The sequence below is a fragment of the Sprattus sprattus genome (genome assembly GCF_963457725.1).
Source record: "Sprattus sprattus genome assembly, chromosome: 12".
In the NCBI taxonomy this organism is placed as follows: Eukaryota; Metazoa; Chordata; class Actinopteri; order Clupeiformes; family Clupeidae; genus Sprattus; species Sprattus sprattus.
Genome location: NC_137910.1, coordinates 23,446,578 through 23,470,375, shown reverse-complemented (window position 1 = coordinate 23,470,375; position 23,798 = coordinate 23,446,578). Strand labels below are relative to the sequence as shown.

At 42.7% G+C, this 23,798-nt stretch overlaps 1 protein-coding gene across 4 annotated transcripts; it reads right to left on the bottom strand.

The window, feature by feature from the left end:
• Positions 1-266: 266 nt before the first annotated feature.
• On the bottom strand, positions 267-18,922 carry phf3 (PHD finger protein 3; the record flags this gene model as incomplete). 4 transcript variants are annotated; one of them, XM_080849013.1, is made up of 16 exons in its annotated part: positions 267-3,478; positions 3,598-3,793; positions 3,903-3,992; positions 4,103-4,250; positions 4,366-4,552; positions 5,570-5,708; positions 5,996-6,124; positions 7,076-7,192; positions 7,304-7,460; positions 11,914-12,034; positions 12,185-12,245; positions 12,998-13,259; positions 13,901-15,449; positions 16,106-16,264; positions 16,599-16,792; positions 18,798-18,910. In XM_080849013.1, the coding sequence occupies 15 exons, from the start codon at positions 16,687-16,689 to the stop codon at positions 828-830; spliced, it is 6,057 nt and encodes a 2,018-aa protein (XP_080705139.1). In that variant the 3' UTR covers positions 267-827. The 4 variants fall into 4 exon arrangements, with proteins under 4 accessions (XP_080705139.1, XP_080705140.1, XP_080705137.1 ...); XM_080849014.1 differs by lacking the exon at positions 16,599-16,792 and having other exon boundaries at positions 18,798-18,922; XM_080849011.1 differs by lacking the exon at positions 18,798-18,910 and having other exon boundaries at positions 16,599-16,830.
• Positions 18,923-23,798: the final 4,876 nt, after the last annotated feature.

Here is a 23,798-nt window from a genome sequence, read left to right as displayed (position 1 = left end):
TTTACTGTTTATTCCACGTACCTGTTCAGCAATCTTTGCTTATATTTCGAATTCTCCAAAAAGGTATTAATGTCAAAATAACAGTATAATAATAGCATGTCTGTGTCATTATTTATTAATATTTTCTAGTTTTAATATTTTCTAGTTTATTTTACTCATTGATCATCCATTATTTCTGTCAGTTACTGGAGTATGTTTTACAACAACAATGCTTTTTATGAACAATAAAAGATTAGCTTTATTATGAACTGTACAGAAAACACAAGGTGCTAAATGCACACTTGATTTCTAATGTGCATGACAAGCCAAAATGTACAAAGACAATAATTATCTCAAAACAATTGGGGGAAAAAACATTTGGGAAGGGACATTTAAAAAACAAACAAGGAACAGAAATAACAGCAGAAGAAAAACTGCTTGCATGACCAAAATAATCAGTGTTTTTTTGTTGATTTCCTTGTACCATGATATTGTTAACTTTGACCACTTGCATTTCGATGAATCATGCAGAGTAAGAAAGGTACTTTATGACTGTATCATAGATATGAGCTATCACAGTTGCGTATGTGTTTAGTGCAAGCAAAACCATTAAAATTAAAACTTTTTTCCAGAATTTAAAATTCATAACTCAACCTAAAAAATGTTTTTTTTTTTTCTTCAGTCTTTGTTTTAAAAAAAAGCTGCACGTTTTGGACATCAATAATAACTCAGACATTTGATCTATTGTACTGAAAAATAAAAAAAAGCTTTTGTAAGGAAAAAGGCATAAAAGCAAAGGTTGTTTTTTTTGCTTGTAAAAGCAATTCTTTTTCTTTTGCTTGTAAAAATCAAGAACGTCTGTCTCGTGAGCTCTTCTTTCCTTTCTCGTGGCCAGAATCCCGTCTGTGTTTGTCCCTGTCTTTGTCTTTGTGACGGCCACTGTAGTCATCACTGTGATGCCTGTCTTTTCGTCTGTCTGAATGGCGGTCATCCTTCGAGTGCCTGCTCCGGTCCCTGTGGTGTCTGTCTCGACTATGACTACGACTATGACTTCTGCTCCGGCTTCTGCTCCGGCTTCTGCTCCTACTCTTACTCTTACTCTTACTTTTACTCCTACTCCGGCTCCTACTCCTACTTCGGCTCCGCCGGTCACGCTTTCCTCGTTCTCTGTCATAATCCCGGTCATGATCCCGGTCATAGTGTCTGCTTTTCTTTTCGTGGCGGGACTCGCTGTGATGCCTCGATCGGCTGTGGTGCTCCCGGTCTTGCTTCTTGTGTCCACTTTCCTCAGTGCGCCGTGGCCTTTCCCAGGGATCGTGGTAGCGCTGTTCTGATCCTTTCTCGTCTTTAGACGAGACTTGAACAGGTTTCACGGTTTCGTCCAACCTTTGAGTTTCAAAGGGTAATGGTGGAGGAGGAAGCACGTTGAGGATCGGGGGAAAGCCAGTGTGAAGAAAGCCAGGTGGAGTCCAGGAAGGGGAAGGAACCTGACTCTGGGAAAATATCATGGGTGGAGGTACTGGTGCCACGTAGCCCAGGTTTTGAGAGACTGGTGGCGGCACAGACAGGAAAGGTGGAGGATTGCTCTGAGCAGAGTAATTTGGCAGTGGTGCTTGATGATATGGGAATTTAGGATCACCAGCAGAACCAAATGCGGCAGGCGGAGGGACATGAGCAGCTGGTGGGAGTAAAAGGGGAAAGTTCAGAAGAGCTGGCCGAGGCGATAGAGGGTCTTTGCTCTTGCAATTGGACGAAATGGTCTTGATGCTTTGGATGTCTGTCAAAGGCTTGTATTCCTTTGGAGACTGTTCTGAGGAGCTAGGCACAGACACTGAATGGGGAGCCTCGTCTTTGCTGGCTTTTGACTGCTCCTGAGCCTCTGGTTGCTCAGAATGTGTCCTGTCTGAATCTGACTTCTTCAGCTCAGATGACAATGTCTTCTTGTCGGTTGGTTTTGGTTGTTGTAAGCTACTTTTCAAAATAGCACTCAAAAACTGTACTGGACTACTTGCTGGACTTGACAAACCTGGGATTACTGAAGTAAAGGAAGGTTTGTCTTCTACAGAGGTGTCCAACACCGTAGCTGTTGTGGAATCTGGAATAGATTGGTTATCAGGGCTTGTGTTCTCACGTTTAGACAGGGAGTCAGCCTTCTTGGAAGAATCAGTGGAGCTGGAATCAGGTTTAGTCTGAGGTGTGGACAGACGGGCAAGAAACATCTCTGTTGAAACATCTGCTGGTTTATCTTTCAGAGACACCAACAATGTGCTGCTTGGTGCATCACTTTTCTGTTGCCCTGCCATATTATCAAGGGCAAGCTCCTGTGTCTGACTTAATGGACCTGGAAGATGGAAGATTTTGACTGATTTGGAGTCAGTCTCAGATTTCTTAGTGTTGCTGGATGGACCTGCCTCTGTCTTGACTGATTTGAGATCTATGACAGATGGACTTGCATGTGTCTTGAAGGATATAGAGTCAGTGACCAATTCTTCAGATTGACTGCATGGACCTGCTGCCATCTTGTCAGATTCAGAACTGGTGACAGACTCCTCAGGAAGACCTGATGGACCTGCCTCTGCCTTGACCAATTTTGGACTAGATACAGACTTTTCCAACAGACCAGGTGGACCTGTTTCTGTCTTGTCCCATTTGGAACCAGTGACTGACTTTTCAGATAGACCGGGTGGACCTGCGTCTGCCTTGACCAATTTGGGACTAGTGACAGACTTTTCCGACAGGCCAGGTGTACCCGTCTCCGTCTTGATCAATTTGGGACTAGTGACAGACTTTTCCGACAGGCCGGGTGAACCTGTCTCCGTCTTGATCAATTTGGGACTAGTGACAGACTTTTCAGATAGACCAGGTCGACCGGTCTCTGTCTTGTCCCATTTGGAACCAGTGGATGACTTTTCAGATAGACAGGATGGACCTGTCTCTGTCTTGACTGGTTTGAAATTGGTAACATATTTCACAGCCTGGCTGTATGGGCCCACTTCCATTTTGACAGATTTGGAATCTCTCTTTTTTATAATAAATCGGTTCAGACCATGGGTAGTGGAAGTGGGTTTAACTGAGACTCCCTGAGTACCAGCATCAGTGAGGATGGTGTTTGGTGCTTTACTTGATTCGTCTCCAGGCGTAAAGGACTTGGCAGATTGAAGTACCCCAGGGAGGAATCGAAGTGGTTTAGATGCATCCAGCAGGCCGAGGTCTGTGGTTGAGTCCACAGTTTCAATAGGGTCAGTCCCTGATTGATCATCAGCCACTGATGGCTGATGTGGTGGAGCTTCCTTCACTGACGGAACTTTCAAAGAGCTGATGAAGTCATTTTCTACATCTCGAGCCTTCGCAGGTTTAGATACCAGACCTACAGTTTCAGTCTCAGGTAAGACGCCCACAGGGCTGGTAGTAGGCGTGGGAAGAATAGCACCATAGTCCCTTTTAGGCCGCTGTCTGATTAGCAGTCCCAGCAGAAGATTTGGGCGATTAGACTCTAATCCTGTAGATACATAAAAAGATAAATAATCGATTCCATTAGCCATTTTGACAATATTAAAATGTATATTATCAGGAACTTTTTAATCCATCCAAATCGTCTAATGCATTTACCAACTTTACCTGGGCCATCAAAAGGGACAATCTGGTTGGGAATTTTTTCAGTCGAGCCCAAGGGGATGAGATACATGTCTTTAACCTGCCTTCGGTTATTAGCAACTACTCCATATCTCCGGCGACTGCTAAAATAAGCGTAAAGAAGTGTGTACGAGATCTCGTCTTCTTCTGTCTCAGGGGTAAATCGAATTACACAAAGCTCCTGATTGGGAAAACAAAGGAGAACAAAATTGTAGGAGGTGAAACCATATTAGCTTCAGTAATGATGCAGTTTACATTGGAGACAACTGGACTTTTTATCTCAAACTCACTTTTGTTCCAGAGGCCCGGATTTTTTCAACATAGTCCCATACTATTTGTGGTGAGATCCTTCCACCTACTTGTATGTTCTCTGGTAGATCCTGACAAGAAAATAAATGTTTTCTTTTGTTAACACCATTCACAAGAGTTTTAGAATTACAAAACAATTTTATAACAAACATCTATTCCTATACAATAACATGCCGTCTACCTCAGTTAAGTGTTCCAGATTGCCTGAGACTGGATAGGCTTTTGTTAGGAGCTTGGCCACAGCAGGCATATCCACAAAGCCATTCCACAGGCTTTGCAAGTTGGCAAGAAAGGTTGCTGGGTTGTCTTTACTACTGAAGCTTTCAGATCTGCAAGAATATTTTAAGTTTCAGGACACATTGCATGACAGGGGGCATTTCTCAATCACACTCTTATTTTTCTGGTAAATACATTTATTTTTCGGAGAGACTTTAAACCTCTTACCGTCCTTCAAAGCTGGAGTAGATTCCGGATGTCACAAGGCTGCCCTCTAAAGCATCAAGCTCATCAGTTATCCCTGATAAAGGTATGTGGACAGCCTCGCCTTCAGAAGTTGATGGACGTTTTGTAACGGTGGTGGCCACTTTCACCGCCTTTGTGACAGGCTCCTCCACAGGGGGTGCCATGCGCCCTTTACAGAATTGATAATGTGTTTATTTCATGTGTGAACAGACATCATACAAATAAATCAGGTCATACAGTTCATCAGTTCAGTTCAGTGCTTCTGCCCCTTAACTGAACCTTTGTTGTTGCAAGTGCTAATTGAAAGAAATTTAAATCTGTCCACTAATAATACAAAACTAAATAAAAATGAAGAATCTAACATTTAAGTATGATGAGTTAAGGTGGACACAACTGTGTGGGATATATCACATTACGAAATGTGAACCATCCTGTTAATGTGACATTTTCTTTCTTCTAAAACCCTGCTCCATGGTTTCAGATCCCCATACACTATAGCTATACTATACACTATAGAGGGAGAAGTGACGTTAAACCTACCAAACTGAATGCTCACAAGGTGTAAAAACATGCTTTGGCTGCAAGGTACCATCCACTCATCCTACATTAACATTATATACATCATACATTTTTTTCTCTCCAGGCGCAAATCCGTACTACGAGGGGAAAAACAAACTCCATATCACGAGACCCCCACGAGACATTAGCACTTTATCTTCTCACGTTTCAGTTTCCCTGGAAAGGTAACAGACCAGCTGAAAGCATGCCATTCATCGCGGGAGCTGCCAGCCGCGATGGTGTTAATGAGCATGTTAAGAAAAGCTGAGAGACAACCATCACTCAAGCCTCCGCTTATGAATATGTATGACAGCGTAGGAAGACACCCCGTCCCTGAGGTAGCCGAGCTCGGAGATTAAATAGTTTGGGAAGATATTGCAAATATGAAGACAGTACTGACTGCCCCATATTAAAACTGAAAAATCCAAGGCTAACTTTGCTTACTAAATCCACAAACCAGATACTGTGATATTTCCTCTATAACTTATTGAAAAAATATAAAAATGACAAGATGTTAACTGATTATTCAGCTCTCCATGGCTCACAGTTAACTCCAATATCTTGCCAGACATCAAGACAAATAAATATGTCAAGCTAATGATATATCCAGCTAAACCCTGCCTCTTACCAGTGCATATCTTGCAATTCAGATCAAAGAGGTGAGACTTGTGCAGGCTGGTTGTGTCTCTAACATCTTTCGGGAGTTCAGGCTCGGCCACTTGGGGCTTCTCCTCCGGCTCCTCCGGAGCTTTGGGAACTGGTTCAGGCTGCAGGGGCAATAACAATCGCCACATATATACACACACATGCACACACACACAGGCACAGACACACACGCACGCACACACACACACACACACTGCAGGGTTAATTTAATCAAATGTCTAATAATGGATTGATCTGGCAGTACTGTGGATATATAGCCAGGGTTGCTGGAGCCTCCTTGTGGTTATTAATGTGTGGTGATTCATTTGGGAGCCAATGAAAAAACAAGAACAACCTTGTTTATAAATAAAAAAAAAATAGAAACAGGGCCCACTTAATGTCACCTTACCTCTAGTTCTATGACATCGGGGGGTTTCAAAGGCTCCTGGTTCTCAATCTCAATCTCTCCTTTGTGGGTGATTTTGGTGATGGGTCGTCTCTCTGCCTCCCGCTGCTCTTTTTCGATCATTTCTATAGCCTGCAGACAGGAGACAAGAGAAAGGGTGATGACTACCATCAGGCTTCAATCAGACACCACTCTTAACCAAATCAGTGCTTAAAAACAGGAGCAACTGTTTAAGGTTAGCTCTGTTCTGCTCCAAAGTATTTAGCCAGAAGATCTGGAAAATTCATCAAACAGCACAAAATAAGGAACAGAGTGAATTCTAAAAATGGGGTATTAGAGAATGCGGCTTGCAAAGTGCCATTTGGCAAGAATGAATACAGACAAATAAGTGGGGAATTTGCGTTGAGCCCTAAAAGCTAGTAGGCTAAATTGCCTCAAAATAACATGGTTCCATTACATGAATCAATGTGTAGCAAGATATAATAACTCTGGATAGCACTTCAAATCTCAGACAAGCATCATTTTTAAACATTGATTTAATGATTTGTGTATCTCAAAGCAGCACAACGGATCAATAGCTATTCGCTAAAGGTATGCTAGCAGCTAAAACTAACGAAATCTCTTGAAATGTGCTGACTTTCACATTATGACAAACTAGTAACTCAACGACTGTCCTTACACAGTCAAACATCAAGCAAGTGCAACACAAGACTAAGCAAGACGGCAAATAAGCTACTTACTAGATCGGCAGAAAGTAAACAAGTCAGGTCGGCGGGCTGCGGCAGGCAAAACTACAGATATATGCCTATGGACCCTGCTATGCCAATGGCACGGACGCGATTCTCCATATTAAAAGTCATTGTAGCGCCCCAATTTTTTTTAAGCTGTTATTTTAAGGTTAAACTGCTTATCCTAACCCTAATCCTGAAGCATAATTGTTGCAAAATGGGGCTTTAAGACACATTCCCTGTTACAGATTCTCTGTTCGCCGAAGCAACAAACCTGAGTAACGACACACTGACATGTTTATTTCAGCGACAGTGGTAACACTAAGGCAATTTTAAATGAACACTGGCTGCTTACGTGTCTGTTTTCCCTTTGTCTCCAAGCAGCCAATTCTTTAGAGGCCAACTCTTCTGGGCTCATACGAATGAGATCTCCAGGAGAGATTTCCCCTTGAAGAACACGTTTAAATAGTACCTGTGAAAATTGATCAATACGGCTTTCAACACCTTACAACTGATGCAATGCGTGACAATCAAAACTACAATTGCACAAAAGTTTAAACGTCTCTAAACTGTGTGAACTTACGTTGTTTTTCGTGTCCTTAAGGTTGAAAGTTAAGCTTCTGTATTTGCTCTTGTACTTGCTATCAGTGCCTTGAAAAAATGAATAGAGTTCTTTTTCTGTCTTCTTGGCAACTTCAGCAACCTTCTCTGACGAAACCTTTAAGTCTGAATCTTTCAGCCTAAAATCAGAACAAATCAAAGAGTGGACACATTACATCTGTACTGTTCAGATTTAGAGAACATATGTTAGTATAATATATATTAGTAGTTATACAGTGTCTACATCAATGAGGCTTTTTATACCTGGCATCAAAATGCATTTTGGGTGATCGGATTGCTATCGGATAGTGCTTGACCACATGTAAGTACAGGTGTAAACTGTAAATGCACTCAAGACGCATTTAGGACAGATTGTGATCCGATCGGCCAAACCACTTCCGTAGGTGGTCAAGGGCGGATTGTGACCACATTGAAAACATTAAAGTGTAAATGCAATTGTGCTGTCAATCCACAAACAACTACGTGGATGAAAATACCAGCAAGGTTTCAAAAAGCAAGCAAACACAATAAAGCAGCTTCTCAGATGGCTACCGTCTTCGTATCTTTTTTTGGTTGTTGTTTGTTTCTGACCCGCACAAACGAGAGGAGGATGTGATGTGAGCTGAATACAGCAATCGGATCTCAATTAGATCTCAATGTGGACACTGAAGACACATTAATACCATGTATAAATTGAATCTGGTTAAAATCAAACCTAGATTCAATCTGGACATAAGACACATTTTGATGCCAGGTGCACCCCAATGCAGGGGTTAAAGCAAAAACAAATCCTGAGCCTGAGCCTTTTTTGTGTGTGGGTGAGTGCGAGGGGGGGGTGTCGTCCTGTGGCGAGGACACATTTACAGGATAAAAAAAACAAACAAACAAAAAAACATTTAGAAATGAATGATTGCAGATTATGGTGGGACTTTTGAAACTGCAATACCAAGAAGAGTCAGCAATAGTACTCCACCTCACTACAATATGGTACTAACACATGAAGCATTTACGATTTCTTTTGATATCATGTTTTGCTGCTAAGCTTTGTCCTTGGAAGATTTCAATATGACCTACAATCACAAGGTGATATGTTATAAGGGTATGTGAAATTCAGTCAGTGGAAGAAGAGATGATATGCAACCATTTAATTGAGGATATATGAAAAAGGACAGTGATTCACTTTTTTAAACCGTTAAAGTGCAACAGGGAACTGTAGATAATACTGTAGTTTTATATTGCAACATTTCCATAACTACTTTGTTCAAAAGAAATAATCGTAAAATAAAATATACATCTTTTAATTCTAGCATAAGTGCTGAGGCATTGGCTATATTCATGTTCCTGCCTGGCAAGTGATGCGTTTTTACTGCGTTCTCATCTTCAAAAATCTATCAAAATAAAAAAACGAACGAGGACATTGTCCATGTTCTTGTTGGTGGCTTCGTCGACATTTAAGGAAAACATGCCGTTTTTTAGCTTTTCAGAAACGCGTCTTTTAAACTCTGGTGTTAAAATAGCTTGCATGCTGATTGAATATTGACAGTTTAGTCAAAGCAATTTTGTTTTCAGCTATTTTTTGGCATAAATTCACCAGGGGTTGGGCGAGCCTGGACGACAGATTGTGCTCTGCGATGAACGTACATACGCGTATTTTCAGGGCACACACACACGATCAATTATTGATGCCGGTACATCAGCTGTGGCTGTTGCTCCCGGTAAAAGCGTTGTGTTGGATAGTGCAAACAGCTGCTCTATGAGCGAGGTCTAACTCATGACGTGGAAGCACTTTTTTTGAGAACGAAGTGCAGAAGCAAGCACCTGCTACTCTTTACCTCTTACAGAGGCTACCAAAAGGCTTATTATCCTTCCCTGTCTCTTCTATCCATGCCCAGCACCATTCATTTTTCAATCCTTTATCAACTAGGAGGGAATCTTCCCAAGGATTCTTGAACTTACTCTCCTTCGGTGTGACAGATTCTCTACTTGGGCATCTACGTAGCATAGGCAGAGCGCTATAGAAAAGTCGGTGGTGAAAGCACATTTTCCCAAGACCCGCCCCAATCTACTTCTGATTGGCTAATCATTTTATTTTGAGAGCCTGAGAGTTGTGCTTCTTTCATATCATTGGCAGACGAACTCATAAACTTGAAAGTAATGTTGATGATATCGAGACGTCCGCTGGATGTGACGACCCCCACCCTGGTCATCGGCAGCTCCATGGTCCGAGATGTCCACACCCCCCCCTTCAACAAGCGGCCCCTGCAAGGTCCACTGCCTCCCCGGAGCCAGGCGTGTTCCAATCGCTGATGGATGTGGAACTTTCCCTCCCCACCCCCACCACTCTGCACGTAGTCTCTCTACCTGGTCTACCTAGAGAAACCCTCGGCCAACCGCACCCACTGCCACTGCATTGCCGTACACCTACTCTACCCAATACCCTATGCTAGCATTTATGTACAATATACATTATTGCCTCCACCGAAATGTTTCTCTGTCCCTACATCCCCTACCCCTGTAACAGTAACCCTATTGCCACAGTAATCTGGTCTTGTCTGTATCATGTCCCACCTTCCTGTCTCCACCCGGCCGACCTCAAGCAGATGGGTCCCCCCTTATGTGCCGTGGTTCTGCTCAAGGTTTCTTCCTGCCTAACAGGGAGTTTTTTCTTGCCCCTGTTGCCGTTGTGCATGCACTAAGGGGGTTCAGGCTCTGGGCTCTGTTAAGCGCCGAGAGGCAATTGTATTGTTATGGCGCTATACAAATAAAATTGAATTGAATTGAATTGAATTGAATTGAATTGAATTGAATTGAATTAAAAAAAATCCGGCACGGTGCCGGAATACTTTAATCCCTGCCAATGTGTGCTTACATACGCTATAAACTACATACATATAACCAACTTACAGTACACAGGCGCACACAAACCCATACACAGGGTTTCCGCTACGTTCATTTCAGCGTGGCGGGCCGCCGCACCTTCGTCATTCCCCGCCACGCATCGGAAAAAATCGGAGCCCTGTTTTTTGGTGTGTTATTTGCCACATCAAAGGATTCGTCTGCCTTTCCCGCACTTGATCAGCGTTCCACGGCATCCACGGCTTACCACAGCCGGTTTACATACTCCCCCCGCCCCCTCTCTCGTTTCTGACACACTGGCCCTCAAACTAGAAACCGAACAACTGGATCAGAGGTACGTGACGTTGAATTAATTTTATTTTACATGTGAGAACAAGTTGTTGAACATTGTGCAGGGGTTACATCGTAGGCCTAATATGTTGTAGACGTAGACGGCTGGTTTCTCACATTGCGTCTATTTCGGGAGGCTAAATGTAAATAAGCTTCAGTAACGGTCATTTCTAAACGCACAGCTGTGTGTGGTCCCTCAATGAGCCCTGCACTTGTAGCGGATGACAACAGAGCAAAGTTTGTTAAAGGTAGCAAGTCCGAGGCCTGCGTGGTTTTAAAATAGGCGGACACCTTCGCAGAGCTCATAGATCTATTAGTTAGGCTAAGGACAAGCCGACCAACTTAGCGATTTCGTTCGTAATAAATACAAGAACAGTTAAACAAGTAGCCTAATAGCTAGTAATTCCCGCCGGAGTTTTCGAATCCAAAATGTCAACGCGTCCTCTTCAAAGATAATAATTCTAATGCATTTAGATCGTCTCACTCTGTCCTCTTTTTCAGATGAGTTTGCTGAAATACTTCACTAAAAAAAGGAAAGAGCCATTTCTCCAATTAACCTCGAGATATCCTGTGAATTCATAACCCCACTTGGACATGCGTTCGTGTGTGTGTGTGTGTTTTGCCTTTCAGCACCGCCTTCTCTTGTTTGACTTGTTGACCACTTTGCGGCACCCTGCTTAATGACGTAGTTGTAGCAAGCGCTGTACAGCATCATTAGGCTTCAGCAAGCAGGCTACTATGCGTGCAGTGTAAATATCCCCAAAATAAACACCTGCCCCTTTTGCTAAATCTTCTTATGATGACAGTATCAGTAGTCAGTAACAATAGTCATAGTAGTCACACAATGTATGTGAAGTAGGCTACTGTAAACAGTAATATTTTGTCATCATATTTCAACATGTAATGTTTTGAAATGAAATATAGGCAAGTAGTAGTGGAGCTGGAGAATGCTGCCTAGAACCAAGAGAGTCAGATGTGAGGGAAGACAGTGAGAAGAGCCAGCCAACCAACAACAATAAAAAACCTGGCAAACACAGGGCTTCAGGTTGGGACCCAACATGGGTTGAAAAGCCTAGGTTTAAACCGTGGCTGTATAACACCGATCATGTTTTGCCAAATAGGTAGCTCATGAGGACCCATACTTTGTACACCTTTAAGGACCTGAAATAATGACATTGTCCCGTATTTAGAAACAAAAGTACAGTTCTGTATTGAGCTGAAACTGGGCCCACAATTCGGTTAAAATGCAGGAAATTGCGTCTAAGAAATACAAATTTTTTTTGGGGGGGGCCCCCAGACCCCCCGCTGAGGTGCCACCGCACCTTACAGGAAATCCTGGGGGAAACCCTGATACATGCAGACTCATAAATGGAAACAGTTTTGATAATCAAATTACTGAAGAATTACCTGCTCAGAAGGATATCCTTGAGTGTGTGTCGTACATTCCGTCGGATTTGATCTGTGGAAGGCTGCTTTGTGCTAACAGGTGAAACTTTTGCTTTATGTTTCTCTGACCTCCCGTGTCCTCCTGATTGGACAAAGAAAAGGAGAAGATCTAATTTCTGTGTGTACAGTCAGGGTTAGGTAGCCCTCACATCACAGATCCAAATATATGTTTCTCCATGACATAAAGCTCTTCTCAGTGACTGAATATGACTTCATGAAGATGATATATTACCCGTTCTGTGTGTAGAATCTTTAGCTTCAGTTGACTGCCTCCTCTCTGAATAAGCGGACTCCTGAAACCAGGCACAGACCAACATAATCATATATTTCAAAAAAGGCATTAAGACCAGTGGTGTGTGAGAGACCCCCTGTGCAACAACCTCCACTAATAAAACTGGGGTGTGAGTGCTTTTAAGCGAGTATATTGCAGCTTTGCAGTGCAGTGACATAAACAACAATGCAGTATGTGATTGCATTGTCATGTGCATTATACATCTGGAAAGACATATTTGTTAAAACATTTTGGAAGGCTTTACAAGTCGTTAAATGTTTAACGTAAAGTAAAGACTGCCAACTAGGAAAGATGTCTGTTATTCATACAGTGTACGTGTACATAAAGGCAGAACACCGTCACCCAACACCCCCAATCCTATGAGGACTCCTATTCAAAATGAACACAAAAAAGAAAACAAACCCTTTAACAGGCTGCTGACCATGTGTAAACTCTTTACTGATGCACAGCTAAAAGAAATACAACAGCAGTTTGATTTATGCGCAGGAAAAATGAAAAACAAAGTTCTCACAAACATGATCCATTGGATAAAGTGGGGGGGGGGGGGGGGGAAACAGACATGTACATGCGACACACCTTGCCTCATCACTTTAGTTGTAGACAGCGTAAAGTTTCATTAACAAATGAAAACAGCTACTAGTGGCCTGTTCACCAACATTGTAGACATATATTGAGTGGAGAAGCTGTGCTAACAAGGCAATACTTCTTCCAGTGGCCCTTATCTGTATACTGGGGGGGCTTACAGTGGCTCACCTTTCTAAATGGTCTGACTCCGCCCGTCGTGACTCCTTGTTGTTTGTTTCTGGGAAGCGGCTGGGGGTCGCTCTTGGGTGGCTGGTCTTTGGTGGCCGGGTCGGACCCGCCCGGCTCGGCTTTGCCAACGTCCTCGTCATCGCAGCAGCTCAGGCACACATACTCCTGGTCCTCCTGCTCCATCTGCTGGACCTTATCCAAGTCCAGGCCCACGCAGTCGCCATGGAACCAGTCGTCGCAGCGCCCACACCCTACCATGAACCTGGAAATACGGCAGCACGCTATAAGTGGCGAGTGGGTACATTTTTCCAATCTTGAAAATAGCAGACAGGGCGATGGACAAAACATGGGTCTGACAATAACTTTGAGCCTGCAAACTTGTTGCCATAGTCACACACTAATAACACTGGTGGAACTATTCTACCAGAGGGGAGGCAGCTGGGAAGTGAGAAGATTCTGCCCACCAGCCACAGTTTCCATTTTCTGCACACAGTGCTAGGATTACAACAAGCGTAGGAGGGCAGAGATTTTTAATTAAATAAGTAAAAAAGCTAAGAAGAAGCTTCCCAGCTGTTTATGAACAGGCCTCAACTAAAATAGTTGTTTGCTTTACTCTGGAGGAAAACACCTGGAAATATTATGCAGGTCCTTTTGAAATGGCTCTACTACAGACATCTGTTAGATGAAGGCTGTACCTAGAGATCTACCTACTGCCACAATGAAATGTCATCCATTCTACCACACATTCTCTGTAAAGCAAATCAAAGCCTTCAGGAGTAATACGTTGCACATTACAAAATGAAGGGGGGGCACCCACACCACTAGAGTTAGCCACTGCCCTGACTTTCTTTAATCTGATACACTAAACCAGCTGAATTCTTATAAATGTTAAGTTAGGCCAACCTGTTGTTGTGGGATTTCTTGCAGAGGCCACAATGTTTGCTTGGATCCCAGAGGGCCTCCCCGTCAGCAGGCTCTTCCTCCACAGCATCCTTCCTAGCCACGGGGGCGTTGTCGGGGATGAACAGTGCCGGCTCTTCCACAGAGACACTACGGGCGCTGCGGCTCCGCTGCCTCTGCAGGATCTTCTCCTTCCTCAGCCTGTGCCTCTCCTGCTCCTCATTCTCCTCCAGCTCCTGCAGCGGTGGGTCGGGCTTCTTGACCGGTGAGGGGCTCTGCGGGGGCTTCTTCTGGGGCAGAGTCGCCTGCTTGTGGGAGCTCTGTTGGGCGCCTTGAGGGGCCTGCTTGTGGGGGCTCTGTTGGGCGCCTGGATGAGGCGGAGGGGCCTGCTTGTGGAAGATCTGTGGGGCGCCTAGAGGAGGATGAGGGGCTTGCTTGTGGAAGATCTGTGGGGCGACTGGGTGAGGATGAGGCAGAGGGGCCTGCTTGTGGGAGCTCTGTTGGGTGCCTGGAGGAAGATGATGATGAGGCGGAGCGGGCTGCGATCGTGGAGCCTGCACCTTATTGCTTTCAGGCTTCGGTGCACCCAGTTTCACGGGTTGTTTTGTGAGGGTCTCCGCCCTGATCTTCTGCGTTTTGGGAACAGGGCCACCCTTGAGCTGCTCCCCAGGCCGTTTCACTGCTACATTGTTATGCGGCTTGACTTTCAGATCTGCAGGGTTCTTCAGCATGCCTTTGGGTACCCTCTTCAGCTGGGGATGGTTTAGGCTCTTTCTGGCAGTACCCAGTTTATTTGGTACTGTCGGCTTGGTTTTGGCAGAGGGCAAGGCCTCCTTTGATTTCGAATGCTTGTTGGGTGAATCCTGCTGCGCCGTGTTGTTGTTGTTCTTACTCTGCATTTTGCTGGTTTTGGACATTGAAGGATTGTCTTGGTCGCTGGCAGCTTTAGGGTCTGATGCTACTGAACCCTCCCCGGCAGGTTTTGGTACCAGTGCACCATTGGTGTTCTGGACTTCATTAGGGTTAACGTACGGACCTAAATGGTGCGGGACATCATTAGTGACGGTCACCTTCTCTTGCTTCTGAACTGCACCTGGGTCTCGGACCGCTTCCACTACCGCCGAGCTCTCCACACTCACAATCTCTTCCACGTTCATGCTCACACCCACACCATCCACACACACAACTCCTTCCTGCAATCCCTGTTCCACAGAGAGGGTGGTCAGGCCACCCAGGAGGGAGGGTCCCGGGAGGAGCTCAATGCGATAGCCCCCGACGGTGACAGTCAGACGCCGCAGCACCACAACGGGGTTCATGGAGGGGTGGACGTTGTCATTTGCGTTGTACCTTTTGCTGAAAAGCAGCTCTCGTTTTCTCCGGGATTCAGCGCCATCCTCTGTGGAGCTGGACCCCGGCGGGCTCCTGTCTGACGCTCTCCGGCCTGCTCTTCCCAGGCCCCTGGCACTGATGCCCCTCCTCCCTGCACTGACGCCCCTTCTCCCCCGGCCAGTGCGTTGGCCCCGCACACCTCTCCCTGTGCCTCTGCCGGTTCCTGAGGGATAAGGTCACAACAAGGAAATTCATCTGCTATTCCTCTATGCCCATACATCTGTTCCTACACTGTAGTTTGCCTGAAATCTTTAATCAGCATCACAATTTTACATCTTTTGCCAGCAAACATCACACAGCTTATGACATTTCCAATGTGGTGCAATGTGATGTGTATGTTTTTTTTATTATTATTATTTTAAACACGAGTTCACATAGGTTAGGAATGTTGGATTTGTTAACAACCATGAAAGCACAGAGGAAAGCGGTTTTCTGATTTAAAACACCCACTTCTATGACAAAAGGACAAACGTTTTTCACAGAGACATGTCTGTTTAAAACATACTCATGACTTTGTCGCACGATCTCTGCGTTAGCCTTGTGCAATAGTTCATAGGTCACTCAGAGGTCAATTAGGGGTACAACATCAAAGGATACCACGAAAGAGTGCTACATCAGGCAGGGAAAGTGCAGACTACACATAAATGCCTTACTTTTAGGATCCATTTCTCCCTACAAAGGTACTTTTTCTGTATTTGTTCAGACACATTGTTGGTGGGCAAAAGCTAAATTCTCTTTTCTGCCATGCTGGAAGAGCAAATACCACAATACATAGCAAACACAGGTGGAAGAAGAAAGCAGGGTGTATAAAGTTTGTACCTAGTTCTGCTAGGCTTGGAGCATTCCCAGGCACGCCACTTGCTCCTCTACCGCCACATGCTCCTCTCCTGCCTCTTGATCCTCTCCTCCCTGGAAACCTGCCGGCTGACTGACGTCTGGATACACCACGGCCTCGTCCCGATGGCCTCATGTTGTGATCTGTGAAGCACAAAGATGCATATGGTCACACTCAAGAAGCTCTGGGAATGTGCAGTCATCATATGAGCAACAGCACACAGCAAGCAAGACAAACACACTTTCGGTTTTCCTGTAGACTGGAGGGCCATGGCACTAGCAACGATGCCAAGATCCAAATCTAGTGAGCTGGTAAAACACGTCCATGAAAATAGTTTGGGCGGAGAAAAGGGTAAGTGACTTAATGGCCAACAGCCTTTGTTCACACCAATATTTGAAAAGTTGGCTATTCACTTGTAGGGATGTAAGGATGAATTGCTTAAATGGGCAATATCCTTCAAGTATTGCGTCAACACACCTGTTAAGCTGGCCAAGTTAGACTCATCATTGTCCAGCAGATGGAACTGAGTGCTGGCAGACCCGAACATGGGATCTTTGTCACTGAGCATGTTCTTTAACGAGTCGTCTGGTCTTTTGTGACCTGATCCAAACTCATCACTTGCTTCACATTCCAAGTTCTGGCCAAGCAACAAGGAGTCATCCAACTGATCACTGGGAATTAAATGGGTAAAGGAGTCAACTACATCCATGAATGCCTCTGCCTGTCTGTAAGCTCTGCAGAAATAAGAACATATCCATTAACATATAAATATAAATGTATGACCAAGAGAGCATACTCCTCCTCAGTTAGTGAGCCACCACTTAGAGGCTGAGAAGTTGAGTCTATCTCTGCCTGCACTGAACCTACTCTTAACAACACTTTTGAGAAGCAGTGTGGTACATTTGAATACTTCAACGTTGTTAGAGACTGTCAGTGGACAACGGCATTAACAGGCAAAAGAAGCCAAGTACATTTCACGTAAAAGACCTTGTTAAATGTAGTTTGTGTACCCGACTACGCTCTTCGTCTAATTACATGACAACCCACATCACAAATATGTACCCCCCATAATTCCAATTTCGTCAATAAAAGACATTTTGAAACATACGCAGCAGATGAAGGTTTTGCCGGGCAAAAACGTTCAGGTGCCTTCTTTTCAGAAACGAATGATAACGTTACGTACTTTGGCGGCCACAGTTGAAGTGAAGTATCTTCATGACACATCAAGGATTACTATCAATCTTAAAAACCCCTCTATACAGTCTCTAACCAACAAAGCAACGGAAAACGTTAATTTGATACAAATGTATTATGAAAACAAAAATTCAATTAAATCAAATGTGGTTGGCAACCCACAGCAAATGTTAACTTGTCGTTACCCTATACTATAGCCAGTTAGCCTAGCGTTATTGACAGCGTGACACCTGACGCGGATGGGGGAAAACCCAAAGTAATATGAATAAAGGCAAACTAGTGCGATATATCCATTCCATACAAACGTTAAGCAAACTGCATCCCAGGTTAGTCTCTCACACATGCAAACTCATTTAGCTTCCATTTTGACAAAACATGAAGGTAAGCAAACTAGGATAACATAGACATTACTAACTCCAGTTTATGCTTGCCACAGCTGGTGACTTGATTAACTTCAGTTAGCCAACTCTTTGACCCGCGTCAGCATGCTGACATATTTACAAGCATTAATTTCTGTCACAGAGCGGTAGTCAACATAACTAAATCATCACTGATGTACATCACAACTAATCCCTCACATACAAACTAAACAATGACTACATTTACGCTAAGATTTTTTTAACGTTAGCACATGCATGGCGGTGTTGGGCTAATTCGCTAACGGTTGGTCACACTACAGTGTGCTGTGCTCGGGGGCTACGTCCGGAGCTAGTCAGTTGCTAGCTAGCCATCCCTAGAGGCCTTGGAGGACAAACTTTAGTAGTAAAGTAATGCATTAAATTGCAGCTTGGATAGCTCAGAGTCAAAAGGCTTAATTGCAAAGATGACAGTAAAATCAAAGATTAAACATGGTGATTACAAGCTAGTTATCTAACTTGCAGACCAACTGTTGTAATGGCAGTGTATAAACTCGGATTCCATCCCAGGCAGAGCAAGAGGACTAAGTTAATGGCTAAGCTAGCCAGCTAGCGTAGAACCGTCCTCGGGGCAAAGTTCTGGCTGGCGAGTCGTCCAGACAGTCAATAGATAGGATGGGCAAACACAGCCTTGGCTGAGGCATAGTTAATATTAGCTACGGAACAAGCTCAGTATCGTTAGTTGCCATTTTGTAACATTTGCTCCAAATCCGCTCATTGGCTAACTTGATGTTAGCCTGTGCATACTTAACTATAATGTTTACTCCAGGTTCTGTTCCTTTACAGCAAAATGACTCACGTCAAAGCAATACAACAGTGGTCTACAACCATAATAACAATAGTTTGGCATTAGCACTCACTGCAATCCCCAAAAGACATGTCAATAAATGATGGTTACAGAGGCCATTGAGCTAACATTGATTAGCTAGCGAGCTAGCTAGGCCCCAGATTCGCCAAACACAGGCTAACTAGCTACGTATGTTCACGCCCCCTTTCAACTGCTAGACGTTGGTTGAAAGACTCTAACGACTACTTTCACACACAGGAAGAGAGTAATTGTGCTTACCTTGCGACTCTTTATTACAGATTTGACCATTACTTCCAGATTAATGTTGCATTGGATCTTGCAAGATAGTTTAAGCTACCGGTTCTTCCTTAGCTACGCCGCCATTGGTGCCTTCTGCAAAATCCTGACACAACTCGAGCACATTGTATCACGTGGTACGTGTTTACAGTGCTGATTGTATTATAGCTAGACAACTTGCAAGCTGCATTCAAATGCATTGGATTAGGCCATGTGTTAACTTGACGTAAACCTTACTTATGTCAGAAATCCCAGTAGGCTGCAGAGGGACTTAAGTCAGGAAGAAAACTTGCAAGACATTAACAACATATACAGTGTGTGTGTGTGTGTGTGTGTGTGTGTGTGACAGTAGCCTACCGGTGATATAACCTAACTAGACATAACGCAAATCGTTACAAAATATGACCGCCGAACTGTTCAGTAGGTTTTAACACAGAATGAGTCATGGTTGTCAGTGTGTTTGTGTGTTTTTATGTGTTTTGTGTGTGTAAATTGGTTTGTGTTTCATTTTTATGTATTAAAGGAATAATTTGTGATAGATTTTGATGATTTGGTAATGTAATGTTTTCTGTACTACTTTTTTGTGGATTGTTTTGGTATATTTTTCTTTTGCAAGTTTCTAACCACCAACAGGTGGCGCTGTAGGTGATATCAGTCAGGCATATGTACAGGCATACAGGTTCGGGCCAGCGTCCACCCTGAGACATTTTCTCTGGATCAAACAATGTTCACAAGAGTTATAAGTGACTTTGTGTTTTGTGGCAAGCACTGGCAAGTTGGCAAAGTTTGAGGGTCTGCCACGCCCACACCTTCCGACTAATGAGAAAATCCAATATAACTTTTAGTCGCCCATTGCTGAAGAGTAACCTGACCACATGTTATGGCGTTACCATTAAATCTGTCGGAGGAGTTCGATCAGATGCGAGGTGTGCAAACGCAAAACGCATCTTCTACTCATCTACGACTTCCTGTGGACCTGCCACCACGGCGTCAAGAGACTTTTTGGTGATTCCAAGCATGATGAAGATGTGTACCAAATTCCGTCAAGCTACGCCAAAATAACCCCAATGCGCGGGTTTTTTTGCAATGTTCTAGGGGGCGCTACAGAGCCAGTTTGCTTCATCCATGGACAAAAACTCTACCGAAGATGGACCGTTACATGCTTGATGTCCCTGGCAAATTTGGCAATTTTTCGAGCACTTTGACATATATTCGATTAAAACACCTCATTTTTGCTTTTTAATTTTGAACTAGGTGGCGGCGCTATACGTGTAATGACTGGTTATGGTATGGGTTGACATGGCCCCTTAACACAAACATACAAGAACAATTTGGCCCTCCAAGGCCCTAGGGTTCTCGGGATATTCGAAGAAAATTGTGTCGCGCCACCTACAGGCCAGTTGATGTATAACCATATAAATTAATTTATTGCATGCCCCCCCGTGAACGAAAATGAACGTGCAGTCAGAAAGTGTCATAATGATCCCTTACCTCCGATTTCATGCAGTTCTGACCTTGTCAACTTACAATTAACATTTTTTACAACACTCCATTTTTGCTTTTTCATTTGTAACTAGGTGGCGCTTCAAACTCATCAAAAAGCACTTCATTGATGCTCTGAGGAGAGTGATTCATTCTGTGTTAACTGTGTTACCCCCTAGTGTAAAATACGCCTTATAAATAAAGTTTGATTTTATTTAATTTGATAATGTTGAAGTGGGTCCACTGATAGAAGCATAAAGTATCACCACATCGCATTTACATATGGTATGTCATACATCATTTTCTGAAACTATACACAAATATCTTATGGACACCCTATGGGCAGATGGCAGAATGGATACATGTTGTTTTTTTGTTATTATTATTATGTTCACATTTAACATAGCACAAAAAAAGAGACATTGTATGTGGAAAACATGTAATTTCACAAACACAGCATTACTTTGCAACACTGTAATAAGATTAACAAACTACTAAACGTCAGAGAGATTTTCAAAAGTTAACACATTTCTGTATATTAAGTTAACTGAATTAACAAATTGGTCAACTCAGTATGTTTCTTAAAACAACCATGAAGGGTTTAAGTTGTTGTTGTTGTTGTTCCAATAATGAGTATGTATAGTCCTACAGTTACCAGGCCATTATATCGAAATGAGGGGCAGCATTAAATTGTAAAATTATCCAAAAATGTCATACTCAAAATTAGCCACAAGGAGGCGATATAAACAAGGATATAAAACAGCAAACAGAAAGAGCTCGATTAACTCTGCTAATTTAACAGCCTCAGTTCTGCTGACAAATCCTGTAAAACATATAGCTTCGTTAATATCAACAATGAACATCGATTCAAATTTTAATATACATTGTACAAACAACAGAGTAGATGTTGTATGTACTGTATATTCAATTAGGCCTTTTGTATGTCAACATCTTTAGGCCTATGCAAAACAACATGCCCTAGGGCGCAAAGCAAGCAAACTATACAGAAGCTCATTTTTGTTTATGATTGCAAGGTTAATTCCATTATTTTACTTTATAACAGGGTGTTCTCATATGAGATCGGGAAAATATAATTGTTTTGTAAGTGAAAAAATGGCTTCCTTTTGATCTTCAACAGAACCTTCTCATCAAATTGGGGAAGGATAGGCTACTGTTTTTTTGTAGTTGTTTGATCCAGAAGACCAAAAATGTTAATTGCTCCACAAATGGTACCATTCTCATTAGGGGGTCTTGAATTATGAATTACAATACAGTCATTTACAAATCAGACTGTGAGATACCACAGAAGAAAACATTTTGTTTTTATGCATAAATGCCTAGCTAAGTATACTTTCTGTAAGAGGACCACTCTTTGTTAAATATTTAGACAGTGTCCAGATAAAACAAACCTAACCTAAACATGTTGTGTTAGTGTCTGGAGGTATGAACAGACTGGGATGTAAGGCCAAAATATGTGTTGCATTACATTTTTTGCTTCATTAAATAAAAATAAAAACATTGGTATACATTAAATAGTCGTTCATTTTTAATCCCTCGTGAAGACAAATCTATGAGAAACACATAGCCTACAGCCGTCCTTATTTGGGAACTTTTATTTTGACTTGCAAAGCTTTGATGTTCTTTGTAATAATGATCACCTTGCCCTCTAGTCTGAGCATCATACTCATCTCACGCATGGCAATAATCAATGCCAGAAACATGGATTCAGCCTCTTAAGGGACCCGGACAGCGCAGACAAAGCCAGGCAGATATTCAATAAGCGGTCTTAGTGGTCTGGTCACAGATGGCCTGTAGTTCAATTGAGTGAACAGGAGTCCTCCTCTGTTGCCAGAGGCCACATGCCGTAAGGCAGAAGTACCAGCCAGGTGGGTGAGCCCTTTTCTGATGGCCCCCAGCTCATCATAAGAGGAAAGGTGTACTGCCTGTTTGTAAATGCTGTAAATGAGAATTCCCTCTGCAATTTGATGGAACAACTCCATGGATAGTGGCTCATGGTTCCCCTCCTAGGGCTCCAACAAGGGTTCAGAGAAGTGGGAATCTTTTTAGGCTGCCCATCTCCAAAAGTAACAGAAAATGGCATCAAACAGCAGGAGCCATTTAGCTGGCAATGTGGTGCAGCATGGTGAAAGGGGAAACAAAGTTAAAAGTGTATATATTTTTAAACATATTTGTTGATAATAGCAGCATAGCTTTTCATCCTCTGAGGGTACAAACATGTTTAATACATATGAATAAATATCTCATACAGCAGCACGTTTGACCCATGTTCAAATGTATTTTGAGATATTTATGTTTATGTTAAATACAAATATGGGAAATGTTATTTTTTTACGTTGGTAACTTTTGTATGATAAATATACTTGGTGATAAAAGAATAATAACAAAGACACCAGAATTTCATGATACATACTAAGGATGTTATTATAACTGAATTTAAGATTATGTGGATCAAAGGGAAAACACACACACATACATACATATGTTTATATGTATACAATAATGAGCAATTGGGTGCTCCCTAATAAAATACATTTACAAAAGAAAGAATTGATAAAAAGAAATAAAGAAAAGTTATAAAGAAATTATACTTATAATATGTTCAATCTTTGCCCTATTAATTCAGGTGGTCTTGAATATTTGTGGTGCGAAAAAACGTTATCCTTCTTGTCTCTTGTTGAATCACTGTTAAGTTTTATCCTGATGAGATTCCCTTACTCCAAGAAACTCCAAAAACTTGACAATTTCTTCATACGGTTCTGATAAAACTGAGCTAAAAACTCCTAGAATGTTTCGTTCATGTGACTGTTTAGTTCTCTACATGGAAGTTGTCATACTTGTTATGAGACTACTATACTGTATACTAATATGGGGAGTAGTGTGGAGTTCACAGTGTATACTGGGCTAGTATGCAGTATGTTAAACACCAGTGTGGCATTTCAAATACAGCCATGGAGTCAGCCTAAGTTGCGTCAGCCTATAATTGCGTTTATGGCAGTAATTTTCCATCTTTTTAACACTTCAGGGCTTCCCCTGGTAACCCCATGTTTCACGTCACAACGCTGTGAACTGTGGGTAATTTCCACAGGCAAGGTACGCATTTACTTTACTACAATTTGACTGTGGGACAGCCACTAATAACGTGACACAAAAGAGACAGGGAAAGATCGACAAAGGAGTGGTCCCCCACACAAAGATGGATTGGTGTGACCTTTCTGATTAAGATTCTTTTCTAAGCACAATTCGTCATCATGAGGCAACACTGTTACTATAGATGTTGTTTTCAATGTTAAATGTTTTTAATAATACATCTGAGGGCTTTCAACCAGACCAACAAAACCAAAACACTGTTTTCAGTAATTAGACCAAGGATATATTTATGATTTTTTAAATCTTGCTGTAAGACAAGTCATTTGTCAGTTACGTTCCCACTGAATGCTTACAACACTAGCCACTGTTCAAATTAAGCAAAAGTTCAGGATA